At 48.1% G+C, this 27,664-nt stretch overlaps 2 protein-coding genes across 7 annotated transcripts in view; one reads left to right on the forward strand and one right to left on the reverse strand.

Moving 5' to 3' along the window:
* Positions 1–7,853: 7,853 nt before the first annotated feature.
* On the reverse strand, positions 7,854–12,457 carry LOC121333734. The gene is made up of 4 exons (XM_041400346.1): positions 12,241–12,457; positions 11,450–12,097; positions 11,099–11,208; positions 7,854–9,333 (listed from the first exon to the last, which is right to left on the reverse strand). Exon 4 carries the CDS (start codon positions 9,274–9,276, stop codon positions 8,236–8,238), a length of 1,041 nt encoding a protein of 346 aa, XP_041256280.1. The 5' UTR covers positions 9,277–9,333; positions 11,099–11,208; positions 11,450–12,097; positions 12,241–12,457; the 3' UTR covers positions 7,854–8,235.
* A 6,645-nt stretch (positions 12,458–19,102) lies between these two features.
* Positions 19,103–27,664, forward strand: part of CDK13 (cyclin dependent kinase 13) — a 54,410-nt gene continuing 45,848 nt past the window's right edge. For all 6 annotated transcript variants that reach the window (XM_041400357.1, XM_041400361.1, XM_041400362.1 and 3 more), the window contains exon 1: positions 19,103–20,443. In XM_041400357.1, coding sequence (XP_041256291.1) covers positions 19,248–20,443 — 1,196 coding nt within the window. In that variant the 5' untranslated portion in view covers positions 19,103–19,247. The remainder of the gene's footprint in view (positions 20,444–27,664) is intronic.

Below are 27,664 nucleotides of genomic sequence, written 5' to 3' on the forward strand. Positions count from 1 at the left end.
GGATTCCCCCACTCTTTTGTGGCCTTGGATTGTGGGGAAGGGTTGTTAGCTCCCACACTTTCTCTAGCTACAGAGACCATAATCCTAGCTTTGGTCTTTGTTTTCTCTTCTTCCCTCCTCAAATACACTTTCAACGCTTCTTTCAATAACTCATTAATGTCTTTTTCTTGCCAATCTTCAATCTTTTCCAGTTTTCTCCGTATATCAGGCCAAGATTTAGTAACAAACTGGACCTTCAATAGCACTTCACCCTCTTTGGTGTCTGGGTCTATTCTAGAATACAATTGAAAGTTCCGCTTTAAGCGATTGAGCCAAGTAGCAGGGGTTTCATCTTTCTCTTGTGCACCCTCAAATGCCAATTTTGTGTTAGTTCCTTTGGGAACTGATTCTCTGATCCCTTGAATTATCAGAGACCTGTACTCCATCATGGCTTTCCTCCCTCCCTCCTGGTTAGGGTTCCAGTTGGGATCCACTAGTGGCAATTTGTCTTCCCCTGATGGCACTTGGGGTCCTAGATGGTTATCTTTCTCCCAAATTTTCATGCTAGCGGCTCTAATCATTCGGAACTCTTCTGGGGAATGTAATATATTTAGAATAGAATTCATCTCCCCCTGGTGTAGATATTTGGGCCTAAGAACTGATCTACTTGTTTAGCAATGCCCACGGGGTCTTCAACTAAGTTCCTTAACTCCTTCTTGAATCCTCTCACCTCAGAAGCAGTTAAAGGAGTATTCACAAAATCCACACCTCCCACTACTCCCCCCATAGGAACTTCTCTAAGGGGAAAAAGTCTCTCTGCTTTGGAGGTCCTGGATCGGGTGCCACAGTATGGTCCATCTTCAGACACAGAACTACTCATTTGAGGGGTATTAGCATCAGCTTGGACCTACTGTAGGTCAACAGCTGTACCTGGTGATAAGAGGTTACTAGGTAAGGGAGCATTTGTGTCCCAGCTAGAAGGAGGTGGAGGGACAGCAGTAGGAGGGGGAGAAGAGCTTGAGTGCATATTAGGTGGAGCTGTAGAAGGGGTGGAGCATGCAGCAGGTGTAGTAGGTATTAGTGGTGGTGCAGAAGCAGCTAAAGGAGTTGAAGGGGGTGGTGAGAGAGTGGCCCCCACGGCAGGCGGGGGAAGAGGTGGATGTGCTATTTGAGGTGCTTGAAGGAGAGGGTTATAAGGTGGAGGGGCATTAGGAGGCAAGTAGTCTAGGGGGTCCCATCTTTTACCGATTTCTTTAAGTCCAGCATCCCCTCTTTCATTCCCCTCTTTCCTCCTCTGCACTTTACAAATTCGCACTCCTTCGTCTTTGATGGTATCCAACCAACAAGCTGCATATAATAATTGCTCAGGATCAGTATCTTCTCGAGCTGTCAGATAGTTATTCAGCTGCTGGCACATCCACTTGTCTTTTGTCCCACACCACGGCCACCCTCCTTGCACATCTAATTCTGGCCACACTTCTGAACAGTAATGGATCATCTTAACTTTATCTAATCCTTCTGTGGCTTCCATAGAGTCCCATTTTTCTAATAGTTCACCTAGGGGGCTTTGGGGGGCTATATTCCTCAGTCTCTGGCCACTTTTCTTACTGTTGCACCCTCCCATATTTTCCTCAAAAACAAAAAAAATCACAAAGATGTCTTTACCCTAAAGAAAATGTATCTTATTTAAGAAGCCCCAGCCTCCTCTGCCAAAACTCCAATTTCTCCTTTTCGTCAGGACTTTGTTGAGATCTCAGCCTCCCGCTGACTCAACAAACAAACCAAAAATCCTCAAGACCCTGGCCTCTGAGGCTGTCTGTCTGACCTCCCTCGTCAGGACTTAAGAGAGATCTCGGCCTCCCTTGCCGAGACTCACCCAGTAACCCAAAAATCCTCGAGACCCTGGCCTCTGAGGTTGTCTGCCTGACCTCCTTTGTCAGGACTTTTGTTTGCCTGCAGGGCTTTTAGAGTTGCCCGAATCCTTCTCGGGACCTGTAGATTTGCCCGAATCCTTCTCGGGACCTGTAGATTTGCCCGAATCCTTCTCGGGACCTGTGACTTTCTTGTCCGGACCTTAAAACACTTGAGATAAGGCTTCCTCTGCCAGACCTCGTGCCTGACCGTCAGGACCTACAAAGAAAACTGCCTGATTACCTAAATGGCCTAACTTCCTTCGTTAGGACCTGTACCAGGGCTTTTGGGGTGCGTGCCACTCACACAACTATTTCCTCCGCACGCCCGGAGGGGGGTCCTCTTTACCCCTTTGGAGGCGCCTCAATCACCAGTTCCACTCGCTTCCCCCTGTTCCCGGCCGGCCCCCTCGCGGGGGTGCGGAACCGCGGTACTGAGGGGTCCACACTCACTTCGAGGGGCCAAGCTGCCGGCCCTCGTCTCACTCACACACCACTCGCTCGCCTCCCTCTCCCGCCGCCGGAGATTCTCACCAGTCCGGCGCTCCTCGGTGTCACTGCCCCAAGCTGATCTTCTCTGGTCCTGGTAGCCAGCTGTCCTGCAGGTCCAGGGTAGGCGGCCGTCCCAGTCCTGGTGTCCTCTTCAGGCGTGGCTATCCCGGACGAGTCCCCAAGCTGTCATAAATAGGGCAGGAGATCTTTCTCCTTTTCAATGCCTTTATTAAAGAGATTCAGCTCAGGTGGGGAGAAATCGACGGGTCGCGCCCACGCCGCCGCTGTCCCCAAGAGTGGCACGGAGGAGGAGGGTGATGCAGCTCTGTCCGCTGGTCTGCAGGCAGAGCTGGGGACTGCATCCTCACGGGAGATTCGCAGATTCCTACTTTTCAGTCCAACACTCCGGGTCCCCTCCTTAGTGAACATCCTTTTAGGTCAGGGTGTGAAGCAAAAAGGATCCAAGCAGGCACTGGACTTCATGCCCATGCTTAGACATCACCTAGGGTCCCCTAATTCTATATTGGTTCGTTGTTTTTAGGGGTTTTCCTAGAAAACGGGAAAATTTTGGAGCAGTGCATTCCTCATCTGCATACGTGGTCTCAGGCCACTCCTATTCTCCTGGGCTGCATGTCCAGGTGTAGCTCCTGGGCAAGCATCGGGAGGACAATGGCTAAATCACCAACCATTGATGGGCAATTAAAGAAGAACTCTTAACAATTAAGCTAATTTAACAACAACCAGTCTAACCGGTTTTAGCTCTGTAACCTTAAACAAAAATAGATAACTTTTTATTCATAACACATACCACTTGAGATCTGCCTAGGATTGGACATATGCCAAGGCTCTTCCCATTTTCAAGAGACCCTGAGTAGATCTAACCATCTGTTTAACTGGTACAATCCATTTTGGATATAATTTGGTTTGTGTGTGCTCTAAGGTATTTTCTTTTTTTCAGCTTGTCCTGGGCAACCCAAAAAATGTGTGTTGTGTTCCATTTTTCCTCCCCATCAATCCATGCAATTTGTGTTAATGTCTCTTTAAGACCTGGGGGCCAGACCTGGACCTGGAATGTTTTAACATGGAGGGGTACGTTCTGTCGGGGGGTGGGAGGTTCGAGGATTTCCTTTAAGAGACTGGGAACAGGTACACAGAGTCCTCTCTCTTTTCTTGCTCAGATGCCAGGGAAGTTGCCTGGCATAGGTCTCCAAGAAACTGCATTTTTTTTTTAATCCAAAACTATTTCAGGAGGAATTTCACAATACACAGCTGCAGTGCTGAGCTGGAGCCACTGGGGCCAGGGCTGTGGGTTTCGGTGCCCAGTGAGCTGGTTTTCTTTCTCCACAAAGCAGCAGTGCTCAAAACTGCAGTGACCAAACCAACTGGATCTGGCCAGCCAAAAAGAAGCAGAGGAGCTGACACTGCAGGTGTCAGCTGCCCCAGGCAGTGCCAGTCCCAGGGAACTGACACTTCAGGGGGAAGGCTGAGCCAAGTCGGGCTTCTCTGCCATCCTGTCTTTGTCCCCTGGGTCATATGATCTTCTTTGGAGACCGCCATTTTGGGATGGGGCTTCTCCTCTCCCTTGTTTTCTTTGTTCCTGGGGAGTCCATAGGATTCAGTACCTTTGTACCTTGTGATTATTACTGTTACCTAAGTTGTGGCTATTTTCTTTTTTAGTAAACTGTTATTTTTTTTACTTGCATGTTGTATTCCATTTTATTTAAATGGTATGCTCTGTCTCACCCCTCCAAAATGTATGGTACATTCTAAGCCTGTGGTCCTGCCCTGAACCCTCCTGTATCTGCAATCCCATTGGCCCAAATCTGATTCCGCGCCCACTTCAATTCCCCTCTTAAACTGTGCTAGGGGATCAGTCTGGCTCTTAGCCCTTCTTCTCTCTCAGCCTCTCCCCCTCCCCTCTTGCCCCCTCCCTCCCCCTTCCCCCCTTTTCCTCAGTAACTATGCTGTTCCCGGGGTTGGGACCCCAAATAAACCTTCATCTGCTCAGCACCCTCAGAAGCCGTGTGGAGTCTCCTTGCCTGCCTGCTGCTGCCAGCCAGCTCACAGCCTAGGGGACCCTCCGGGGACCTCCCCGGGGTGCCCCCACCTCAAAACACAGCGCAACACTTGCACCTTCTCCCATTTGTCTCTCCTTATTGGTGAAAGGTGAGCAGTTAGAACTAAAGGGGAGGTAGCTCATTTCTCAGGCTCCACCCCATAGTTTATCTTAAACTAAAACATGCTGTGCAGAATGTTGATTTAAAAATATGCATTGATTCACTTAATTAACTTGGTAGCAATTACATTTTTTTTCCTAGTTAATTTCTATTTGATTTGGCCATGTTTTTTTGCAGAAGAGCAAGAAGAGGAGGGAGGAATCTGATTTCTGCATGACCTGAGAGCAAGTGGCCATCATCCATGGACAGCTGTGGCAGCAAAGGGAGAAATCAGGAAGTGTACAGAACTCAGATGAAAGCTCAGTAGGTCTTTGCAATGCTTTGGGAGGTAAGATGAGGATCAGGAACTAAAACTGTGCACACCAGGGATAGGCACAAAGCACTGGCATTCTCCTGGTGCCAAAAGCAAGGTGGAAAAACAGCCTGTGAGGCCCATGAGGCTAACAGTGCCAAACTGCAAACTGGATAACGTGCCTTCTTTTTGTTTCCTCTTCCTGGCAGCATCCATACTGATTTTCAGGTATTTTCTTGTTATCTGAGTAACAGGTGAGATAGCACCTGCAGCAGTGTTAGACCTATATTTGCTCTACCCCTCTGCTGTCCTCTTCACAGACCTCACTCTCATTCCTCTCAGAAAGGGAGTAGGCAGTAAATGGTTACAGTGTGTGAGCCACTGGTCTGGTTAATGTTGCTGCCTGTGCTTGTGCTGTGAGCAAAGAGTAAAAAGAGGTTGAAGGCAGGTAGGAAGAAGCTTTGTCCGCAGACCCACTGCAGCCATGACCACAGCTATGATAGCACCCTTGCACTCTTTTTCCATGGAAAGTCTGAAGGAGGATCTGGGACCTTGAGGTAGGTAGTGTTATCCTTCTCTCTGTGCTTCTTATGGGTTGTGCATTTTACACCCTTTTGTTCTGTATTGATGCTGTGACAGCTTACTGTTTGTCAGTATCCTAGGCACAAAGAAGAGGATCTGGTAAGACTGAGTTTGTGCTTCATGGATGTCCTGGCTAAGAGTGGAGGCATGATGATAATCAGCAGTTTAAATGCTATATTTTAGACACTAGACAAGGTACTGAAAGCAATGAGTTGAGGTTTACCTTCAACTGAGCTCAGCATGCTTGGTATGTTTCTGTTAGAGTTCTTTTTCCTTTTTGCTTCTTCTATGAAGGAAAACTTATTAGACAGGGTTGGGGTTTTATCAGTACCACAAAGCAGACCTGTTAGCTAAAATGTTGCCAGACTAATGTGTTAAATATTAGTCATCTCTAAAGCATGTGTCTAAAACAGTAATCCTTCTGTTTTATTTGATAACTGTCAAAATGCCTACTGAAAAAGGGAAGTGTCAAAAGAAGGGTTAAAAATAAGGTACTGTGTCTACAGATAGAACTTTGCTATGGGTGGTTGTAAATCCTGTGAATGTCAGAGCTGGCTCGAGGAGGTAGGTGCTAGCTAGATACTGTGTAGTTGAGGAGCACATCCTGGATCAGACTGAGGGCTTGACCTTTTAGCCTTGATAATGTCAGAGATGTGGGGGTTTGTTGTCCTGTGGAAACACAGCAAAACTGGATAAATCCAGCAAAATTTTAAAACACCTTTTGCAAATTTGTGCAGATGGTTGCATTATCTTGAGATGATCCACAGCTCTCACCCCCCTCAGAAGGTACATGCCTTCTTCCCACAAAGTGACAGAGCCAATGCCTAGACTGGGAGATGGTTATGGGTATTTAGTGCCTTCTGCTAGTCCCAAGCTGGGAAGAATTGTCATCAGGGGAAATTTCTCTGTGTATACTGGTCTCCAATTTCTTGACATGGTGGCCTGCCAAAAGTTTCACAAAGAGGACCAGTATTGAGAAAATAAAACATGGAGAAAAGACCTTTTTGTTTCAGTTGATATCAGATGTGGGAGCCCAGGAGTCACAGATGTTCAACCAGGGACCTATAATGGTAAAGACAAAAAGCACAAACCCACAAAAGCAGGAATAGGCATGACTTGGTTCCCCTTTCTCTGGGAAACACAGTCTACAAGGACTTATTTATGGCCCAGAAGAGACAACTAGTGCTCGCATTGGTGATGGGCTCCCTCTGGTGCATCATCCCCATGGGGAACAATGCCCTTAGAGACCCAAGTATATGCACAGAAGACTGCCCCTGTGCCAAGTGGCAGAACTTGCTGGGGGGGCCCTGGGGAGCTGCCACAGAGTTCTTTCTAAACCCTGCACAGCACCATCCCTGGCCATCCCTTGCTGTTGAGCTGGACTGATTTAGAACAGTGTTGAGAGTTGGGAAAGATGGGCAGGGTAGACTGGTACGGCCATTTTGGGGCCCACCTAGGAAGTCTGGAAAGCTTCTTTCCCCAAGATGTAGGCCACAAAGGCCACTTTGTGGAGCATGAGCAGCAGTACCTGGCCAAAATGGCCCAAAGAAGCCCTGACAACAGGCCATTGCTCAGTGCTGCAGAAGAAGGTAAAAAAACACCTGAGGACACTTTACAATCCACCATGGGAAAAAAAAAAAAACAAAAACAAAAACAAAAAACAAAAAACAAAACAAAACAAACAAACAAAAAAAACCAACAACAACAAAAAAAAATAAACAAAAAAAACAAAACAAAAAAAACACATTCTCTCCCAAGCTGCAGGGCATGACAGGCCATCTTCATGGGGCATGAGCAGCAGGCAGCATCTCAGACAAAAGAGACTGAAGAAGCCCTAAGCAGTGGTCATGCTCAGTGCAGCAGAGGAAGGTAAAATAACCTCAGGTACCATCATCAACCTGTCCCAGGAGAAAAATTCCTTCCTGACCTCAGTGCTGGCGACCAGCTATTCCCTGAGCACTTGAGTGAGATCTTTCATCTCCTTGTCACATAGGGTGGTAAACCACTCAGGAGAAGTCCAAGACATATTCTGACTCAAGATCTCAGGGGCTTGTGAGAGTAACCACATGCCCCCAGCCTAATGGCTCTTGGAGACAACATTCCTTTCCGTGTCTGGCAGGACACCAGTGGGTGCTCCAAAGCAATGGAATCCCTTGCAACATCTCTGCACCCTATATCTTACAGCTGCTGCCCCATCTCTGCAGTGCATGAGAACAGAAAGCACTGTAGTGGTCTTTCTGAAGGGATCCTCTTGGTCTTGCCAGTGCTCTCCAGCAGATAAAGGCCTGAGACCCTTGGGTACCTCCTCATGCTCTAGATCTTTGCACTGCCAGCAGCCCCATTCAGTCACCTATTCCCTTCCCTTCCCTTCCCTTCCCTTCCCTGCCCTTCCCTTCCCCCCACATCCTATTACTCCAAGTCTTGTCTCTAGCTCTTGTGGCCCCGCTCATTTTCTGTGCCTCCCTGACAGCCTTCCGAGGAGCGAGGGTGCCCTGGCTGACGTCGAGAAAGCAAAGCAGAAAGTGACAGTGGACAGGTGGACAGGGAGGAGAACTGGGTGCAGGTTCAGGAGAACCGTGGTTCTTCTGATAAGCCTGCTGTCCCTGCTGCCTGCTCCACCCGCAGCTGCAGCGGGATTTGTTGCAGGTGAAGATGCCGCGGATATGGCCTTGCGGCTCCGGAGGCCAATGGCCGTGCCCAAAAGTAGGCAGTTGCCATGCACAGTGGGATGTGAGGGGAGAGGGAAAAGACACCAGGAGAAGGGGGAGAAAGCAAGCCACAGAGACTGTGTCAAACAAACTATTTATTTCCTTTTTCTATTATCAAGGGTTCTTGGCTTGTGCCGCCGGCGGCGGGACGGCCTCTTCGGGGGCTGGGGAGAGTCCTGAGGGCTAGAGGTCCTCCTCTTTGCTGGGCGCCGGAGCCCCTCGGGCAAGCAGTCCCTGTCCCGGCCAGCAGCGGAAGTGCTGCAGTTGTAGCCCTGGGCAGAGGGGCCTGCTATTGCTGCTGCCCGGCTGCCGGGCTCCTCCGGGGGCTGCTCCCGCTCTGCAGGGACTGGCGCGGATGGAGAGCGCCCGGGCCCCCCGCGGAGGGTGGCTTCCAACGTTCCAACGTCCACTTCCACACTGGAGACTACAGGGCTGCAGGAGGAGGCCAGGGTGGGAGGGCGAGTCCCCTGGGGGGATGCAGAGGGGCCAGGGATAGCTGTGGGACCCTCCTGCTCCTCCTCCTCCTCCTCCTCCTCCTCCGCATGGGAGTTCCTGAGGTTCATCTGCCGCAGGATCTCATCACTGCACCTGTCAGCCGCAACATCGATGAGCCGGCGCACAAATGCCACCGTCTGCTCCTGCAGCAGGGGGTGCAGCTCCCGGACCAAGGCCTCCTCACTCAGCCCATAGCGGCACAAATTTGCTATGATGGCACTCTGTGCCAGTGCCACCTCCCACCAGCGTGTCCTGAGCAGCTCCAACAGCTCCTGGTTCAGCCAGGGCAGCAAGGGCTCGAGGATTTCTGAGCAGTCCTGGAAAAAATCTGCCCAGACCTGAGGTGGGAAGCCAGCTACATAAGCCCTGGGCATCAGCTCTGCAGCCCCCTGCTCATCCTGGTGGTGAGCAGTGGATGAGTCCGAGGGGCTTGGAAGAACTATCTCCAGAAAGTCTTCCTCTGACCGAACAGAGTAAATGATGCTGTTGATAGCCTGCCTGCACAGGGGGCATGATGGTTTCCTCTTGGCCCACCGCACAATGCAGCCCAGGCAGAACAGGTGGACACAGGGTGTTACAGAAGCGATTTCACCTGGAATGTCACGGCAGATGGGGCAGTTCCACTCTGTCTCCGTGGCCATGTTTGCATGTTGCAGCAGAGCTGGGGACAGCAGCTGCTCTCTCTTGTTGGCGTGACACTGAAAAATGGTCGCTTGCTGTCCCAGGGAGATGGGCAGGTAGAAGAAATGCCCAGGCCCCTCAAGAAGAACACACTCACAGCTCCCCAAACACCATCACCCACCCCAGGGCCACCCTGTAGCTATGTTTCCTGTGCCGCTCACCTGTGCTGCTGCAAGCACCACACACAGTACTCAGCTTCCTGAACCAGGTAGGGCTGAGGAAACAAAGTCTTGTGAATGAGAACTGAGAGTTGCTGACAGCAGCACCCAATGACCTCACAGGCTTCCACTCCTCCCAAGCGTGCTTGCCAGGAGTCCAGGCACGAGTGAGTCTGAGACAGGCTCTGCCCATGCCCAAACATAAGCAGTGAGGGATGTGACATCACAGTGCATTGCTCACTCAGGTTGCCATCCATGGAGTCTGTGGACTGCTGATGTTACAGTCGGCTGTTCTGTACTGGCAACCTTGACTGCCTTCCAAATCTGCCATAGCAGACCTTTCTCCCCTGCAGGTACATGGCATCAGGAGAAAAAATGGGTGTGTGGGCCATGCTGTGCCATTATTTGTTCGTGCCTCTGACTTTTACAATCATTTTAAGTCTTAGTCCAAGTGCTTCTCCTTTAGAAGCATGTTACCTGCTAGTTTTACGTTTTTGTGATGAGAGGGTGCTGTGTACATCAGGCACATGGGCTGGCCTATTTAAATCTGGTGAGATGACAGCCCATATTCTCTGTTCTCAATGCTGCTTGCCTGCACCACTCCGAGAGGTAAGGACATCCTGACATTTCATGCCAGTGTCTGTGCAAACTTCTTGCCACGCTGTTTTTTAATTTAGATTTTTTTTCTTTTCTACAACCCCATTGGATTGGGGTTGACGGGCACAATGGTGTGGTCATTAGCTCAATGACCATTAAAACCCTCTGTTCCTCTCATCCCATTCAAAAATAAAGTTGAAAATTGATAGATAACTGAAAAATAAGCATCAAGCACAATTTTGGGCAAACCAGTCAAAAATGTGGAGAAAATCTATACTTCACTGAGTTTTAATCTCTCTCCCTTGTGGTAGGGCTTGCCACAGATTGGGCTACCCAAGCAAGGGCAGGTCTGCCTGTTCTTTCTTTGCTTCCCAAGCTGCTTTGCTTGCAGCTTTCAGGGAGCTGTAAATCACTCCAGCCAGGCTTGCAGCTGGGCATTTTCCTTCTCCTTAGGATGTTTTACTAAAACTACTGGAAAGTTATCAAGTGAGTTACAGCTTGAAACCAGCCTGGTAGAGAAGAGGATTTTTAGAGGATTTTTCCTGCCTCATCTTCTCAGGAATATCTTCTAGTGAAAAAGTCCTAGGCACATCACAGGATCATCCCTACCACCTTGAACCCTAAAAATACATAACCTCTGTAGTATTGCATTTTATTTAAATGGTATGCCCTGTCTCACCCCTCCAAAATGTATGGTATATCCTAAGCCTGTGGTCCTACCCTGAACCATCATGTACCTGTAATCCCATTGGCCCAAGTCTGATTCCACTCGTAAACTGTGCCAGTGAAATCAGTCCCTCTCTTAGCCTTTTCCCCTCTTCTTAGCCCTTCTGCTCTCCTAGCCTTCCCCTTCTCTTGCCCCTTCCCTCCCCTAGGCTCCCCCTCCTTCCCCCTTCCCCCCCAGTAACCATGCTGTTCCCAGGGATGGGACCCCCAATAAACTCCCATCTAATCAGCACCCTCAGAAGCCGTGTGGAGTCTCCTTGCCTGCCTGCTGCTGCCAGCCACAAATCGAACCACAACAAACCTCAATCAGTGCCAGCTGAACAGGAGTTTAGTTCATGTTCGGTGTGAAGTAAAACTTCTAAAAGCCAAGTTCCTGCTGCTTTGATGAATGAGCCCAGTATCCAGGGTTCTCTGTTGGAGGAAGGCAGATGTGTGTGTCAGTCTGAGCTTTTTCTTGTCTCTTTCCCTGCACTGACCCCCTTCAGTGGTGAGGGCAGCACCAAATTCTCACCTCGCCCCTCCCTGTGCCCAGCCTGTTGTCATTTTTAAGGGCAGGATCTTCTAAAGATCCCTTGAAGAGTTTTGGTTTATTATGAGAAGGAAAGAGTAAAAAAAAACCAACCAATGATCTATCTCTTTGGATAAGACTTACCTGAGCATCCTTGGAGACTCTATCTGTTGTGCCACTGGCACTTGGCCTGGCTGACCCTGGGTTGTCCTGTCCAGCTGTCTCTGGCTAACAAGCAGGATGGGATGTGGTTCTCTAAGGAGATTTGTGTTTCCATGGGGTCCATTAATTCCAGAGTTCATTTTCAGGATGGCAAATCAGTAGCACCTGGGTCAAGAAGGAATCTTCCCCCAGGGCATATTGGCATTGGTTCCCAGGGAGTTTTGACTTCCTCTGCAGCACTGAGCATGATCACTGTTCACTGCTGCTTCAGTCCCTTTTGGCTCGGTTGCTGCCTGCTGCTCATGCCCCATGAAGATGGCCTGTCATGCCCTGCAGCTGTGGGCAAGAAACTTTCCAGAATCCCAGGGTGGGCCCCAAGGGTGGCCTGGGGATTGCTTCTTGTCCTCCTGTAGCACTGGCACAGCCCCCTGTCAGGGCTCCTCTGGGCCCCTACGACTCCATTCTTGCCTGCTGCCCTCACACATCCAAGGCATCACTTGTGCCCCGGCTCTCTCTGGCTCTTTTGCCCATTGCAAGCTTGGAGTGGGACTGAGCTCTGCTCTTCCCTTGGCTCCATTTCCTGTGGGATTCTTGCATCCATCCAGAGATGCCACTTCTCAGTTCTCCTGCCTGCAAGCACAGGACAAACACAAGAGTTCTTGTCATGCATTCTTGGCCTGGGAGCACAGGAATGAAGCAAATCTTGGAAGGCAAAAAGTGTGTTTGTCATTGATATGCGTTACACTTTGGAATATGCCCAAGATAGTACACACCTCTTGTGTTGTTGCTTCTGATTCTCATTCTTCATGTTCTGAACTTTCAGGAAACAGGATCTGCTGGGCCTGTATGCCTGCTGCTACATTCTGTAACTCTGTCACTTGCCTTTGCCATACTACAGAGGATTTTTCAAGCTAAACTGAAGAACATAGTCTGCTCCTGGCTACATGTGCACATTGTGGTAATGGTTGTGAGCATCAGCTCTGAAACTGATTCAGACAAAAAAAAAATTAAAATAATATCCTATTTCCAGTTGTAACCTGTGTGTCATGTGTTCGTGAATGTGTTTTTGGATCAGAAACTCCTTGGAACTTCACACAAATAACAGTCTCACCATTGTTTGACTCATGGTGAATGCAGCCAATAGAATAGAACAGAGCAGTTATGCCATGTTAAACCCAGAGCTCTGCATGACAAGGTCTGACCAGGTCTGAGGGCTCCACCCCAGAAAGCAGCTCTGCAGTGCAGGTCCCAGGCCCACCCAGGAGACAGAGGCAGAGATGGGCACACCCACAGCAGGGCTCAGGCAGGGACTGAAGGTCCCAGGCAGAGGTGGGACACGTCCCCTGGGCCCTTGGCAGGAGGTGGTGGGGCTGGGCATCCCAGGGCAGGCCAGTCCCAGCCACTGAGGCCTGTGAGCACCACCAGGACCCTGTCAGGACTAGACTTCAGTGCTCTTCTTCAGACACTGGTGGTTGGACACTTTGGAGACAGAGTACTGGGCCAGATGGACCTTCCCTCTGAGGGAGTGCTGCTGCCCTCAGGCTCTTGTGTTTTAGCATGTTCTTCCATAGAATACAGACCAGACATTTCAAAAATGAGTACAAGGAGAAAAAAAGAATATTAATGGGGAAATTAATAGGTGTTGCTCACCTCCAAGGGGTTTGCAACCATTTAGATGAGAAGCACATCCTACACCAGACTGAAGGCTTGACCTTTGAGCCTTGCTAGTGTCAGTGATGTGGGGGTTTACCATCCTGTAAAAACCTATCTCAGTTGAACACTGATGAGTTTAAAAAAACCACTTGCCTTTTGCAAATTTGTGCAGATGGTCCCTTTATTTTGAGATGATCCACAGCCCTGACCCCTTTCAGAAGATACACACCTCCTTCCCACAAGGTGACAGAGGCAGTGCCTAGGCTGGGAGATGGGTATGGGTATTCAGTGCCTTCTGCTAGTGCAGGACTGGGAAGAATTGTCTTCAGAGATTTCCCCAGTGTGTACTGGTAGGGAAAGATGAGACACAGAAAAGAAGGAGGAAGAGAAAATGGAAAGGGAAGGGAAGGGAAGGGAAGGGAAGGGAAGGGAAGGGAAGGGAAGGGAAGGGAAGGGGTGTTGTTTTGTTTTTTGTTTTTTAATGGCCCCTGCTCATGTGAAAAATTATGTTGTTTCATGTACTTATTGGAAAAACAGAGATAAAGCAGTGAGGCAGTCTGTTGTACATCATCCAGGCTGTCTGCTCTGAATGTTTGACACTCCTGAAAAGTTAACCCCCATAATTTCTGAGGCAGAATTCTCTACTTTAGGTCTGGGGTTATGGTATCATCTTCCCAGGCAGTTTCAAGTTGAGAAAAATGTTAGCTTTTACCCCAAAGTTTGAGTGGGCAATGGCATGGATGATCTTAGCTTACTTTTAGAGTTAACAGCTGCCCCAAGAGCAGCAGCTATGAGGGCACTTGGAGGATGACAGATTTCTTGCAGTAGAAGCAGTGTGAATTCAGTTTCTTGTTTTATCTTCTTTGGTATGCTGACCTCTAGGGAAACTTTTTTGCAAAACAGTTTGCCAGAGCATTTGTGTAGGGAGCTATAGTGGCTTCAATCAAGTCACAGACCTTTTCCTAGGGACCAGGCATTTGGTGTCAAATCCAAAGTAGGCCCCCACATGAAGCTGCTCCCTAAGGTGGTTCCAGAATGCTTGTGTGAGTAGAGGTCTTGGTACACTTAAGCAGGGCTCAGTCAGCAGAGGAAATGCATACTGAGTTAAGAAACAAGGTGATTGTTCTGAATATTTGTGAACTTGGCAGTTAAAAATCTGGAAAGTCCTCTGTGCTCTGAGTTTTTTCAGGGCTGCATACACCTTTCCATCCATGGCTAAAACTGCTTCAGCAATGGATCAAATTGCTAAACAATTCATCCACTTAAATTCTAGCCTGATGGCTTTGGGAAGCACAAATAGATTTCTTTCACAAAGGAACTGGGGTGAGTGGCAACAGTCTCTCATCAACAGGCAATTAACCTGTTTCAAAAGAGACTGGGCTTAAAAGCCAAAAAGCTTTGATCGACTATTTGTTTGTAACTGCCTGCACTAACTCTGTCTCTTAGGGCAAATAGTCCTTCCTTCTAGGTCTTTATCTCCTTTCATAGAATCACAGAGTGGCCTGGCTTGGAAGGAAACTTAAAGATCATGGAGTTCCAGCCTGCCCCCCATGGGCAGGGACACCTTTCCTAGCCTCTAACTAAGTTCATAGAACGCTGTGATTTCCTGTCTTAGCTATGCTAGACAAGTCACGCTCTGCCAGTCTCCTCTGAAACTGAAATTTCGGTTCACTGATGATCTTCATAGCTTTTTCTGCTCCTGTTGTGAATTCATTTTTCTATGAATAAGATTGATCACAACAGACAGAGACTCAGTGGTCTAATGGTGACTTAAAGACAGCATTAATCTTTCTCAGCTCTTCAAGTGCATGGATTGTATTTGACATTTCACTGGTAAGTCCACTTGTGTCCCGACCAGCCAAAACAAAGGTCTTTATCCTTCTCTGGTTTTTTTCAACAGCTGAGTTCCCAGATCATTGCAACATTCTTCTTGTTGAGAAGAACAAACATGGATATAGTTAATCTAGTCAGCTTTTCCACAGGGCCTTGGGAAACATGAATTATTGCACTCTAGTCAATAAACAATCTTAGGACAAAATACAAATACAGTTGCAGCAAAGAAGTAGCAGAGGTAGTAACAAAAACTACAGACTACACAAGACAGTGTATGTAGACACCAGACTGTTTTTCTAAAATGGTTAGAAGACATATGAAAGCATACAGTACGTCAGAGAGTAAAAATGTCTTCTAAGACTTCCATATTTATCTAAAAAAACCCAACTAAACAACAGAAAAAAACCCAAACCAAACCAAACCAAAAAAACCAAGCTAGAAATTTGAATTCCTCTGTGGCTTGGGAGAAATTGTTCTTTTAGGATAAAAACCAGATTGATGCTGTAAGATTGAAAACAAAATTTCAAAGAACTCTAGGTACATGTTACTGCTTGGGAGAAAGAGAAAACCAGACACCTTCCCCTCTCAAAAAACCCCAAACAAACAAAACAAACAAACAAAACAAAACAAAAAAAAAAAAAAAAAAAAAAAAAAACCAAGCCCAACCAACCAAAACCATCCTTAAGAAAAAATGCTTACCAAGTCAACAAACAAGCCCTGAGGTATTCTGCTGAAAAAGATCTTCAAACTGCTGAAGACTTTATCTATCTCCTTTTATCTTGATGGATTGACAGTTTGTTCTGCATCAGAATATTGCTAAGGACTTATTATACATGGTGGCACAGACAGGACACAGAAACATTTTTAATAAAGAAGAAAGTACAACAAAAACCTTAACAAAAAAAGAAGTGGCACCATTGTCTGTGAGATGTAGCACAGCCTCCTCCTTACCCATGACCAGCATCTATTTGTACCAATTTTGTTACACTAAAGATGGTGAACAGGTGGGAACAGAACAGAACAGTCAGAACAGACTTATGTGCTTAATGTGCAGATAGAACAAAATAATTGAATGAAAAACAGAATATAAATTGAGGTTTTGTTTTTTTGGTTTTTTTTCCTTAAATAAAGTTAAATTACCTAAGTGTTAGTTCAAGTTTCCTCCAAGGGATGCTTGATAAGGAAGTGCTTTTCCAAAGGCTCAGTTTCTAGAGCTGGTATGAAAATACTTTTGGAGATGATATTATTTTGGCTGCAACTGTCCAGGTGTGTTTTTCTCTAGTGTTTACCACTGTTTTCACCTGCTGACCATATAGTAATACCTTGCAAGGTATGAGATCCCTGCAACCAACATTCCTGTGGCACAAAGTTTCAGTTTGTTGTGGAACAACCATCTTTAGAGAGTACTGGTTCTCGCACCACTGCAGGTGCCACTGCTAAAACCTAATCTGGAACTGCTCTCCCTACCATTTGCTGTTCCACACTAAGACTTGTGGAAATAAGCTGTAATGCATCTTGAATTTTCTGGCTCTTTGTGAATCCAGCAATTTGCACTACGACATCAATGTCTTCAATGCTTCTGAAGGATTTTATTCTCTGTAAGGAATCTGTTCCAGGTCTGCTTTGTCATGTCAGAAATCTATGGATAGGTTTCCACTGTCAAATCCTATGCTGCCATCACCTGTCAGCTGACAGCTGACATGATTGCTGTTGGCACATCCCCCTACAACCTGGTGTCGCTCATTTCCAGGCAGAGCAAACTTGCTGTCATTAGCAGCTTAGCTTCTAGTTAAGCTTCTCTGACAAGTCATGAGGCTTGCTCCAGGTGCAGAAACACCAGCACTCTACTGCTAATGACACAACTCTTTCAAATAAGATATCCCTCATCCAGAAATGCCAGGTAATACTTGGGAATAAATTACAAATTGCATCCTGTGTTGCTTTGTCCAGATCAACCCTGTGTAATTATCCACAGTTTCTACAGCTGCTCTGTCATGTAGGGTTGCTGGCTTTCTGGGTTTTGTTTTTGGGTTTTTTTGCCAATGTGCTAGAGGCCTGATGGCACACTGGCTTTGCTGAGTGTGCTGCAACAGTCCTGGAGAACCTCTTCATAGTTGCTGAATATTCACATACAAGGTAAGCAGAAAAGGATATCAGCAAAGCTGAGAGCAGTTTCCAGACCACTATGGAAAGATAAGCTATTCCCCAACAGCAGGGAGATGCACAATATTTTCACAAGGCACGGCATGCTGATAAAAACCTGCATTTTCACAAAGTATGAATGCAGTCACTACCTAGTTTAGAGTAATCCTTCTTGGACAGGGACCTTCTCTCCTGAAATGGCAGGTGGGCCAGCACATCAGGCTTTTTCCTTCACCATCCTATGGCACATCGTTAGAAAATAGAAAACAAGCAACTTGGTTGTTCTCCAAGTAATTCACACCTTAAGAGGAAGCCTGAGGGAAAGTGCAGATGCCTCTGTGTGTGTGTGTGTACAACTAGAGAAATATGTAATGAATGACTTGATGACGTTTGGAAGAAATGTAAGCTGGAACAGAGAGGTGAAAGGTGAATTACTGAACATACTTGTGAAAAGATTTGCTGGACAGCAGACGACACACAGGACCTGGACAGGCAGAATATTTTTATTTGGGTTTAGAAAGTGAGAAGAAAGAGTGATTTTAAGGAGCTGAAATACAACAGGGAAAAACAGGTGGGTTCCTTTGTTTTGGTCTTTTTTGTGTGTTTTACAAACAAATGTAACCAGTGTGTATATAAGCTAACAACAGATAGTAAAGGTGGCCAGAAAACTATTAAATCCCTAAGGAAAGACAATAGATTCTGCTTTCAAATCGGATGGTTTGGAGGGAAACTTAAAATAGCCAAAGTTTCCTAAATTGTACTTAGTTTCAGTAGCGTAAGACAGTTAAGAAAAAGTACTTTCCATGAAGCAGAGAAGTGGCTTCACTCTTTCAGAGTAACACAAGCGTTTTATCTGAAGAGGTTTTCTCTCACGCCCTCCAGTCGATAACCAAGGTCTATATACAATAAAAGCAGGGGAAACCATCAGGGTACCGGCGATTTTCCTACAGCACCTCCCAGAGCCTGACGCGGCGCCCGCACTGCTGCAGCTCACAGAACGGGTGAGGTGGGCAGGTGCTACAGTGGGTCACCTGGTCCAACCTCCCTGCCCAAGTAGGGTCATCTCAGAGCACCTGACACAGGAATGCGTCCAGACGGTTCGGGAGCACCTCCAGTGAGGCACACTCAACACCCTCTCTCGGCGGCCTATTTGGTGCTCAGTCCCCCACACAGTAAAAAACTTCTTCCTCGTATTCAGGTGGAATTTTCTGTTTCTGCCCATTGCCTCCACAGAGCACAGGGAGAGAGACGAGGAGGGTACCCGGCGGGCGACACACCTCTAGGTCGGGGCTCGCTCCTGCTCCCCCTACCTCGTCGGGCGCCATCTTTGCTCCCTGGCACGCAACGATCACCGCCTGCGGGACCCGAGGCGCAGTTACCGCGAGAAGGACAGTTACCGCGAGAGGCACCGGGGACGGGGGAGGGGCCGGGTGAAGTCTCGCGAGAGCGAGCGGCTCTCGGGCATGCGGGTGAAAGCGGCAGCGCCGCGCCCGATTGGCGGGGAGTGGTCTCCCTCCCCCGCCCGCTTCGGGGCCGCGCATGCGCCGCGTGCCGCCGGGCCGTGTCTGTGTACCCCCCCCGGTGCGTGTGTCACCCGCGCGAGGCGGCGCTGAGGCCGCGAGAGCGCTCCTGGGCACCGGCGGCGCGGGAGCGGCCCCGATACGTGCGGACCCGCCGGGCAGGAGAGCCGGGATCGGAGCCGCGGAGGGCCCCGGATACTTCGCCCGGAGGCGGCCCGGCCCGGCCTGACCCAGCCGCCCTGCCGGGAGCGACTGAGGGAAGAAGTGGAGGAGGCCCGCGCCCCGTGCCCGTGTCCCTGCGCGGCGGCGCCCGCGGCCCAGAATGAAGTGAGGAGCCGCCGCCGCCAGGAGACACTTCCGTTTTGCGGGAGAGGCCGCGCCGGCCTGTGGGACGCTGCCGGTGCCGCTCCGCCGCATCGGGCAGCGCGCCCAGCCCCGGCCTCAGCCCGACCCCGTATGTATTGGTGCGGCCCCATGTGAAGCGGGCGGTGCGGGAGCGAGCGAGGCCCCGGCGCGGCCCGCGGGTGTCCGTCCCGGTACGTGTGCGCGGCGCCGCCGGGTCCCCATGGCGCCCTGAGCGCGACGGTGGCGGCGGGTTCCCTGGGCTGCGCCCTCGGCCGTGAGCGAGCTCGATGCCGAGCACATCGGACGCGGCGGCCGGCGGGAGCGGGGGCAGCCGGGGCTGGGGCAGCGGCGGTGGCGGCAGCACGGCGGTGGAGGCGGCTGCCGACAAGAAGCGGCTGCACCACCGGAGACGGAAGCGCTTCGCGGCCCAGCCGCAGCCGCCGCCGCCGGCCCCGCACCCGCTGCTGTTCCCGTTGCTGCAGCCGCCGCTTCTGCAGCCCCCGCTGCTGCAGCCCCCGCTGCCGCCACAGTCCCTGCTCTTCCTGGCGGCCACCGGCGCCTCCTCCTGTTGTGGGGATGGCGGGGAGCGGAAGCGGCCGCGAGGCAAGCGGCGGTCGGGCTCCCGGCACAAGCGGCGGCGGGGCCGCGGTGGCGGCGGGGGTACCCAGGAAGCGGAGAAGCGGCGCGGTAGCGGTGGGTTGAGCACGCTGGTGGAGGAATACGACGACGTGAGCTCCCAGTCCGAGGGACTGTTGGGCAGCGGCGCGGCAGGCGGGGGCAGCGGCGGGGGCAGCCCGGGCTCCTCCTCGGGCGGTGGGACCCAGCGGCAGCGGGGCGAGGCGGAGCGAAGCGGCCGGTCGCGTCGGGAGCACCGCGGCCGCAGCGGGCGCTCCAAGGAGCGGCACCGAGAGCATCGCCGACGGGGAGAGGAAAAGGCGCAGCAGGAGGGGACGGCGGCACCGGGTCGCGGGGCATCCGAGCCCTCTTCGTCCTCCAAATCTCGCAGCCGCCACAACCACACTGGGAGCCAAGACCGGGAGGGACTCAAGAGCAGCAGCAGCAGCGGCTGTGGCAGCGACGGCCGCAGGAAGGGCTCCTTCCCCTCGCCCAGCAGCAGCAGGAAAGACCGGGAGAGCAAATCGCACCGGAGCCGAACTAAAGCGGCTAAAGAGCCACCGTCAGCGTACAAGGACCCTCCGAAAGCTTACCGGGACGACAAGCTCGAGCCCAAGGCGTACCGGCGGCAGCGCTCGTCGCCCAGCCCCGGCCGGGATGACAGTCCTCCTCTGCACCGCTCCTCGCAGAGTCAACGCAGCCGCAAGTCGCTCAGCCCGGTGGGCGCCCGCTCGCCACTCAGCCCCTACAGCCGACGTCGATCCCCCAGCTACAGCCGGCACAGCTCGTACGAACGCGGCGGGGATGTGTCGCCCAGCCCCTACAGCAGCTGGCGCCGGTCTCGAAGCCCCTACAGCCCCGTTATCCGGTAAGTCCGGACCCGGGGGCGAAGGTAGAATGGGATGGGGGGCCCGCTCCATGGAGGAGGGGAGTAATGACTGGGGCAGGAATGCAGGAGAGGCCAGAGAGGTTTGCATCCGGCAGCAATTCCTCCCTCTTGCCCTTTTGCTGCCAGAAAGCTGGGGTGATGGGCAGGGGAGAGGGAGAAGTACAAAGATCTTCCTGTCCTGTCTCTTGGGGGAGAAAGGGAGACGCGGATGCCTGTAACACTTCCGTGGCTAGTTTCTCTCCGTGGGAGATCACCTGGCTGTAAAAAGGCTTTTAAATGTTAAAGGGTATGAGAACGTTTTCAAATGAGAGTGACTGAAGTAAGATGCTCCTTTGAGGACAGGTTTCCTAAAGGACCAATTTTGATTTTTAAATCTTTGCTTACGAAGTATAGACGTCCTGGTACATTTTTATGTATTCTGTTCATGGGTAAAATAGGATGCATGTCGAATATATCTGGGTTTGGTTTAATTTCTGCTAATCTAAAGGGAAAATTAGCTGACAGACAATTTCTGTTTACAAGTGTTTTCTTTTTCTTTTTGGAGGTCTATAGAAGGACTTGGGCTTTCTGTTTTGCTAGGAAATTGAGTCAGTGTCATGTTTTGATAAATTGTCTTGGTACTTTACATAAGCTATGAAAAACATAAGCTCTTTACCTGGTAAGGTTATGCACGTGTATATAATTAAGACATGCTTGCAGATATTTTTTTTCTTCAGTATTAGTGGGAACTCAGGTTGTAAAGGTCAGCATTGCATGAGTTTTTTAATTTTTTGTGGAGAGAAGTGTGGGCTGTATGTTTCTAATCAGAGGCATACCATGTTGTGGAATTAAAGCTCTTCACAATATTGTAACCTGCAGAAAAGTACACTGGAAATTTAGATATATTTCCTTAGTATGTGTTTATAACTGAAGATTTTTATTTCCTATATTGGAATCTTACTCTTTGCATGTAGTTGCCTCGTTGTTTGTAGACCTGCTTAAATTCATGTCTGGACTTCGGTTTTAAAGGTATCCACTGGCAAGAATTTTGTTTACAAGGCATTACCTGGTGGGTTGCCTGAGAACTGTTCTCTGGTGTTTTTAATAAGCACTTTGTGTTGATCACCATTTGGGGTGTCCTGTAGTGTATCCAGGGAAAGTGATAAAACTGTTCTGTGTTTGTTGGGCTCTTGGTAGAGTCTGCTGTCCTGGGTGTGCATCAGATACTGTTTAAAGAGCAAAGTAACAAAGCTGTGTCCTACTTTGTTCAGCGAGATAGAGCCAAAGCGCCGTGAGATAAGAACAGCGATTGTCTAAAGGTGTGGTTGTATGGAATAATTTTGTAAGCAGTAGTGTGTTTAATCAAGAAAACTCTGTAATTGCTCTGAAAACATCATGCTGTTCTTCTGTGAGAGTGTTACAAGTGGTTAACTTTCAAAATTATTTGAGTAATAGCATAACAGGCATATTATGTGCATAGTTTGATTTCAACGCCCTAGGAATTAATTATTTTCTGTGGTTGCTTATATCCTGGAATAAGACAGCTAATAATGATGCACAGAATTATGCATTTGAGGTTTGCATTTAGGGATAGACAGATTAACAGCCCAGTTAAGTTCAGGGTTCTATATGCACTGACTAATTGGGCTGTAGTAGAGTTTTGTAGGAGTGTTCTTTTTCTGTTGGTAGTGGGCCTGTGATTGGAAGCACAAAAGTTTAAATCTCCGGATTTTGGTATTCACTCTGCAGTGAGTAAAGCTTTCTTGAGCTTGCAGATCTGTTTCTAGAAGTTGGCTTTGTGACTTCCTGCCTTTCTTCCTCCCTCCAGTTGAATTGTAATATGTGTTCAGTTTTTAACTGCTTACAGACTAATGCAGACTGTCAGGTATTCAGGAGAGGAATTGGAATGGCTGAGTGAAAAGGAGAGGTTTCTATATGTAGAAAGAGAGATCTGTCCTAATGGGGCATTTATTGCAAAAATGTCACTTTCATAGAAAACAAAAGAAACCTAAAGTGTGAAGATAAATTGTTGATGTTTGTGGAGAAATGAAAGCCAGTGTTTTTTTCCTTCCATACAGCTATTGATTATAATGTATATTGCAACAGCAGTAGGGAATAGAAAGGTAGGGGTTTATACTTTTTTTTTAACCATTGAAAACTATGTAATAATCACTTTTTGCTTGACTATGTAGCATTACAACCAAAATGCTGAACATTTTGCTGTCCTGTTTGATAATGATACAGTGGCCTTAGACTTGATAGAATACTACAGTTTTATGAAGGCAACACCTTCTTACAGCACCTGTGTTCTTCATCTGGATGATTTAAAGGCTTAATTCTGGGTTTGTATCCAGCTGTAATGATGTCCAGAGAGTAGGGACTGTTTATGTGGCTATTTCAGCCTGCAAATTTGCTCATTTCGTTTTATATCTCATGTATGTGTATTCTCTAATGTTATGTAAATTACTCAGTTATTTTGGTATGTAGAAAATTATTACGAAGCAGTTCTAGCATGTTTAGAAAGCCTGTGTGTTTAATGGTGATTTTTTTAATCTAGGTGTCTGAGCTGTTTAGGGAGAAACTTCTAGTAAACAGCTGAAGAGAAACAAGTGAAGACAGCTTTGCTAGTTTGAAGCAGCAACAGTACATTGTTGCTGTGGGGTTTGAATTGCAGTACTGACTTAGCTGGTTTTAGGTGCTGTTGTTTGGCTGTGGGTTCTAAGGAGAAGCAAAGATACTGGATAGACTAATTGCTTTTTCCATTGTAATAGCAATGAAAGTTTGTGTTTTGGATAAACTGATCGAGCTGTATTCACTTGTTGGACAAAACTTCTTTACTTGTTGCTGGTGGATGCGTATTACTCTTATTTTCTTGTGGATAGGGTAACACAGCAGTTCTAAAGTAGCACATGCATATTTTCAAAATGGAAATTCTTCCAAAAGTATGAGGTATTTATTTGTCTACTGGTAAAATGATTGGATAAAATAAAAAATTCTCAACCAAACCCCATGGTTTACAAAAGAAGTCTCTTGCTTCCTACAATTTCATGCTAAACTAGTTTCCAGAGAACTTTTTGTAACTTGAGTCTGGTCATATGTTATGTAATCACACATTTAAATCAGATCGCAGTATAGATGAGTAATTGCATTTTTCCAAATTTGGATACACCTACCCATCTGTTTAGATAAAAGTAAGTAGGTGGGGCACTACTAGCATAGTACTACTATGTGCATAGATATTGCTTATAGGAAAGATACAAGATTTATTTTTACTTTGGCACTAGAGTAGTCTCAGTCTGTATTGGTAGCTAGCCTATAGTAGTGAGGCTCTGCAGAATATGGGTCATTTATGTGCAAAATCACAAAAAGTGTAGGGAAAACAGTAAAATACATATTCAGCTAGTAAGTGGAGAAGCTGTAGTGTCATACACTGATATGAAAATTACTTAAACTCCTGTAATTCTTCTACTTTTGAGTTTAAAGGATGGAGAGAGTTTGATTTTCCTCCCCACCTTGATTAGTAAAAATTGATTTTTTGAAATATAATTTAAAGCTGTCTAATTTTGGTTAGTAAAACTGTATTTTGCAGAATTTAAAATTGACCACTCTAGGTTTTCACTGTTTAAAGTAGCTATTTTTTCCAGGGCAGATTGCTGGCCTTTGCCTTTTGCTCATGTGCCTTTCCTTTTTCCTTGCTGCTGCTTCTTTCCTTGTTTGAGAAAAAGAATTTCATTAAAAAAATTTAACTTCAGATGTGTTCGAACACAGGTTTTGAGTTGACTTGACCTTTTGCTTGTTGATTTCTTTGTAGATCAAGTTCTCATATGAAAATAGAGGGTTTAAAACAGGTTCAAGAAACAAATAAAAGCCTAGCTCAGAGTTTTCCAGTATGTATTAGAGACCCTTTTAAAGACTTACATTTAGTTTCAATCAGTAAGGCAGGTTATGTAGTCACAGTGCACAAAGCAGCTGAGTAGGAGGTTGGTTGCAGAGCTGCATAGAAATGTTTGCCTGCTAGACCAACATGGAAAAGCTATATTATGAGCTAAAATGTTTTGTCAAGGTGGTTTATGTTATTGGATTGTAAAAGTCTTGGAAGGTCTGTTGTGAAGCCAGTTGATTAAATTAGGTCTCTCTTCTCAAATACACTTGCTGTGCAGGGGAGGATCGCAGTGCTTAGTCAGTAGTCCAGCATTACCTGTGGGTTAAAGAAAGAGCTGGGCATCAGTCATTGTTTTAACCTTTGGACTGTTTCTTGGTTTTGCCTCCATGTTCTCATAAATCCCTTTGTATTATGCATTGTTAAAAGTTACTGACAAAGTTGGTTCCCTTGTTCAGCTCACAGACCCTTATATATTTCAACTACTAAACTGTTTGCACTTAGGTAACATAACTGGCCACCAGCATGATGGATTAAGCTTCTTCTTAAAGCAGTTAGGAAGTGAAGAAACGTGTTTCCTGGGCTGTTGGGGTCCACTCCGGCTAGCTATAGACCCTTGCCCACCGGCGGCGTCTTCTCTTTGAGGCGACAGCTGCTTGCTTCTTTGCTCCATCTGCTGGAGCTGGATTCTTGGGACAAAAGGTTTTACCCACTTTTGGGCTATCCATCAAGGGCCTGTGGGGGTGGGCACACACGCGTAGCCACGCCCCCAGGTGACAAGCTCATAAGGACCCTTGGTTTCCCAAGTTTCTGGGTCCTTAATGAGAACTGGTGGACGCTGTGATAACTTAAACTGATTGTTATTCTGGAAATGCCGCAATACTGGAGGATTCATGTTTTCAAATGAACAATTCAAAAAATTAATCGTAAACAGGGCTTTGCAGAGCTTTTGTTGTGGTGTCATCTACACTGCAGAACTGCCTTGTCTAGCAGGATTTGTTTGAGCATCCTGTTGGCATGCTCGATCACAGCTTGACCTGTGAGGGAGTGGGGAATGCCTGTCTTATGCTCCACTCCCCACTGCTGGAGAAACTCTAGGAATTCCTTGGAGGCATATGCTGGACCATTGTCTGTCTTAATCTCCCTAGGGATCCCCAACACTGAAAAGGCTTGCGCCAGGTGCTGTTTGGCATGCATAGCCTTTTCCCCTGCGTGGGCAGAGACATAAACCGCACCTGAATGTGTGTCTATGCTGACATGTACATATTTTAGATGACCAAAACTGGGAATGTGTGTGATGTCTGTCTGCCATACTTCGCAACTCCCAAGGCCCCGGGGATTAACCCCAACACCCAGTGATGGGACGGCCTGGAGCTGGCAGCTGGGACAGGTGGCCACAGAAGCCCGAGCCTGACTCCGTGTTAACTGGAACTGATGAATTAGGCCTGGCACATTTTGATGGTATTGTTGGTGACTTAGCTTTGCCTGCTGGAAGATTTCCGGAAGGCGTGCCATTTCTGCTGGAGCGGCAAGGGAATCTGCTTTGCTATTACCTTCTGTGATCTCACCTGGCAAATCGGCGTGTGACCTCACGTGCATCACATAAAACAGATGCTCCCGCTGTGAAACTAAATAAATTAGTTTTGAAAGCAATCTGAAGAGATGCTCGTTCTCGATGTCTTTGAGAACTGCCTGCTCCACCCTGGACACTACTCCCGCCACGTAGGCCAAATCAGCAACCAAGTTAATTGGCTCCGAGAACTTCTCAAAGGCTTTTACAACTGCAGCCAGTTCAGCAACCTGGGGCGATCCCTCCACAAACTCAACATCAGCTTCAGTGCTGAGTCTGGAGATTTCTCCAAGTCATCACCGACTTGTGAGATGCCCCAGATGCCTCAGTGAACACTGTAAGCGCATTGAGTGGCCTACGACTCCTGATCTCAGGAGCAATGAGGTGGAATTCCTCATTGAACAGTTTGTGAGACGGGGCGTGGACTGACACCTGTCCACTGTAGCTGTCCAGAGATAGCTGGAGACTGGCATTGCTCTGGAGCAAATGCTCGAGCATCTCCTTGGTCAACCTCTCGGGAGAGTTCCTTCCCTCCTTAGAGAGTTTAACCGGGAGGTGAATACACTGAAAGTCACAACCAGCCAGCTCACCCAGCCTTACCCTGGCCTTCTGGATCAGCTGAGCTATCCGCTCCTGTGGCTGTGTGATGGTTTTGGATTGCTGATGGGAGAGAAAAACCCATTCTGTGATTAAAAGTGAATCTCTTTGCTCTTCAGACCACTGGAATATCTACCCGTGTATGTGTGGTAACTTTCCTAAAACAATGAATTGGAAAGGCAGCTCGGGCTTATAACGATGAGCCTGCCTCTCGGACAAAGCTTTTTGCACTTTTTGGAGGGTGGTTTTTGCCTCTGGGGTCAGTTCCCTGGGATAAGCCAGCTTTCTCTCCCCATTCAATAAATTGAGGAGAGGAGCTAGGTCCTCATTGGTGAGACCCAGCCAAGGCCTGACCCAGTTTAAAGACCCACACAGGGAATGGAGATCTGCTAGAGTTTTGGGATCAGTCTTAATTTCCAATTTCTGCGGAACAACAGTCTGTGCAGTGATCTCCAAGCCCAGGTACTTCCAAGGTGGCATCCTTTGAACCTTGTTTTCCTGCAGTTGGAATCCAGCAGAGGTTAAAACTTTAACCACTAGGTCAAGCGTGTCTTGGAGTATTATGTTCTCGGGGGCACACACAAGCACATCATCCATGTAGTGTAGGATGATTGCCTCCCTTTTCTGGGCACGCACTGAGGACAGCAATGAAGCCACATACCACTGGCAGATAGATGGAGAGCATTTAATCCCCTGAGGTAATACTCTCCAGTGGTAACGCTTCATTGGGGCTTCTTGATTGATGGTAGGAATTGAGAAGGCAAACCGTGGGGCTTCCTCTGGGTGTAGGGGAATATGAAAGAAACAGTCCTTAATGCCCAGGACAGCCAATTGCCAATTCTGGGGAAGCAGGGTTGGGGAGGGCATCCCTGGTTGGAGAGACCCCATGTCCTCAATTACCTCATTTATTTCCCTTAAATCATAGAGGAGCCGCCACTTATCCTTCCCTGGCTTTTTTATCACAAAGACCAGGGAATTCCAAGGGCTAGCTGTCTCTTCAATATGTCCTTTAGCCAATTGTTCTTCAACAAGTCCTTGAGCACCTTCAACTTTTCCTTACTGGGTGGCCACTGATTTACCCAGACCGGATTATTATCCACCCTGTTAACTTGTGGGCAGGGCACTCCACAGTGGCCGCTTCTAAAAATCCTGGGGTGTTTTAGGGATGACTAAT

The sequence above is a fragment of the Onychostruthus taczanowskii genome, unplaced genomic scaffold (assembly GCF_017590055.1).
Source record: "Onychostruthus taczanowskii isolate IOZ18803 unplaced genomic scaffold, ASM1759005v1 scaffold179, whole genome shotgun sequence".
Lineage (NCBI taxonomy): Eukaryota > Metazoa > Chordata > Aves > Passeriformes > Passeridae > Onychostruthus > Onychostruthus taczanowskii.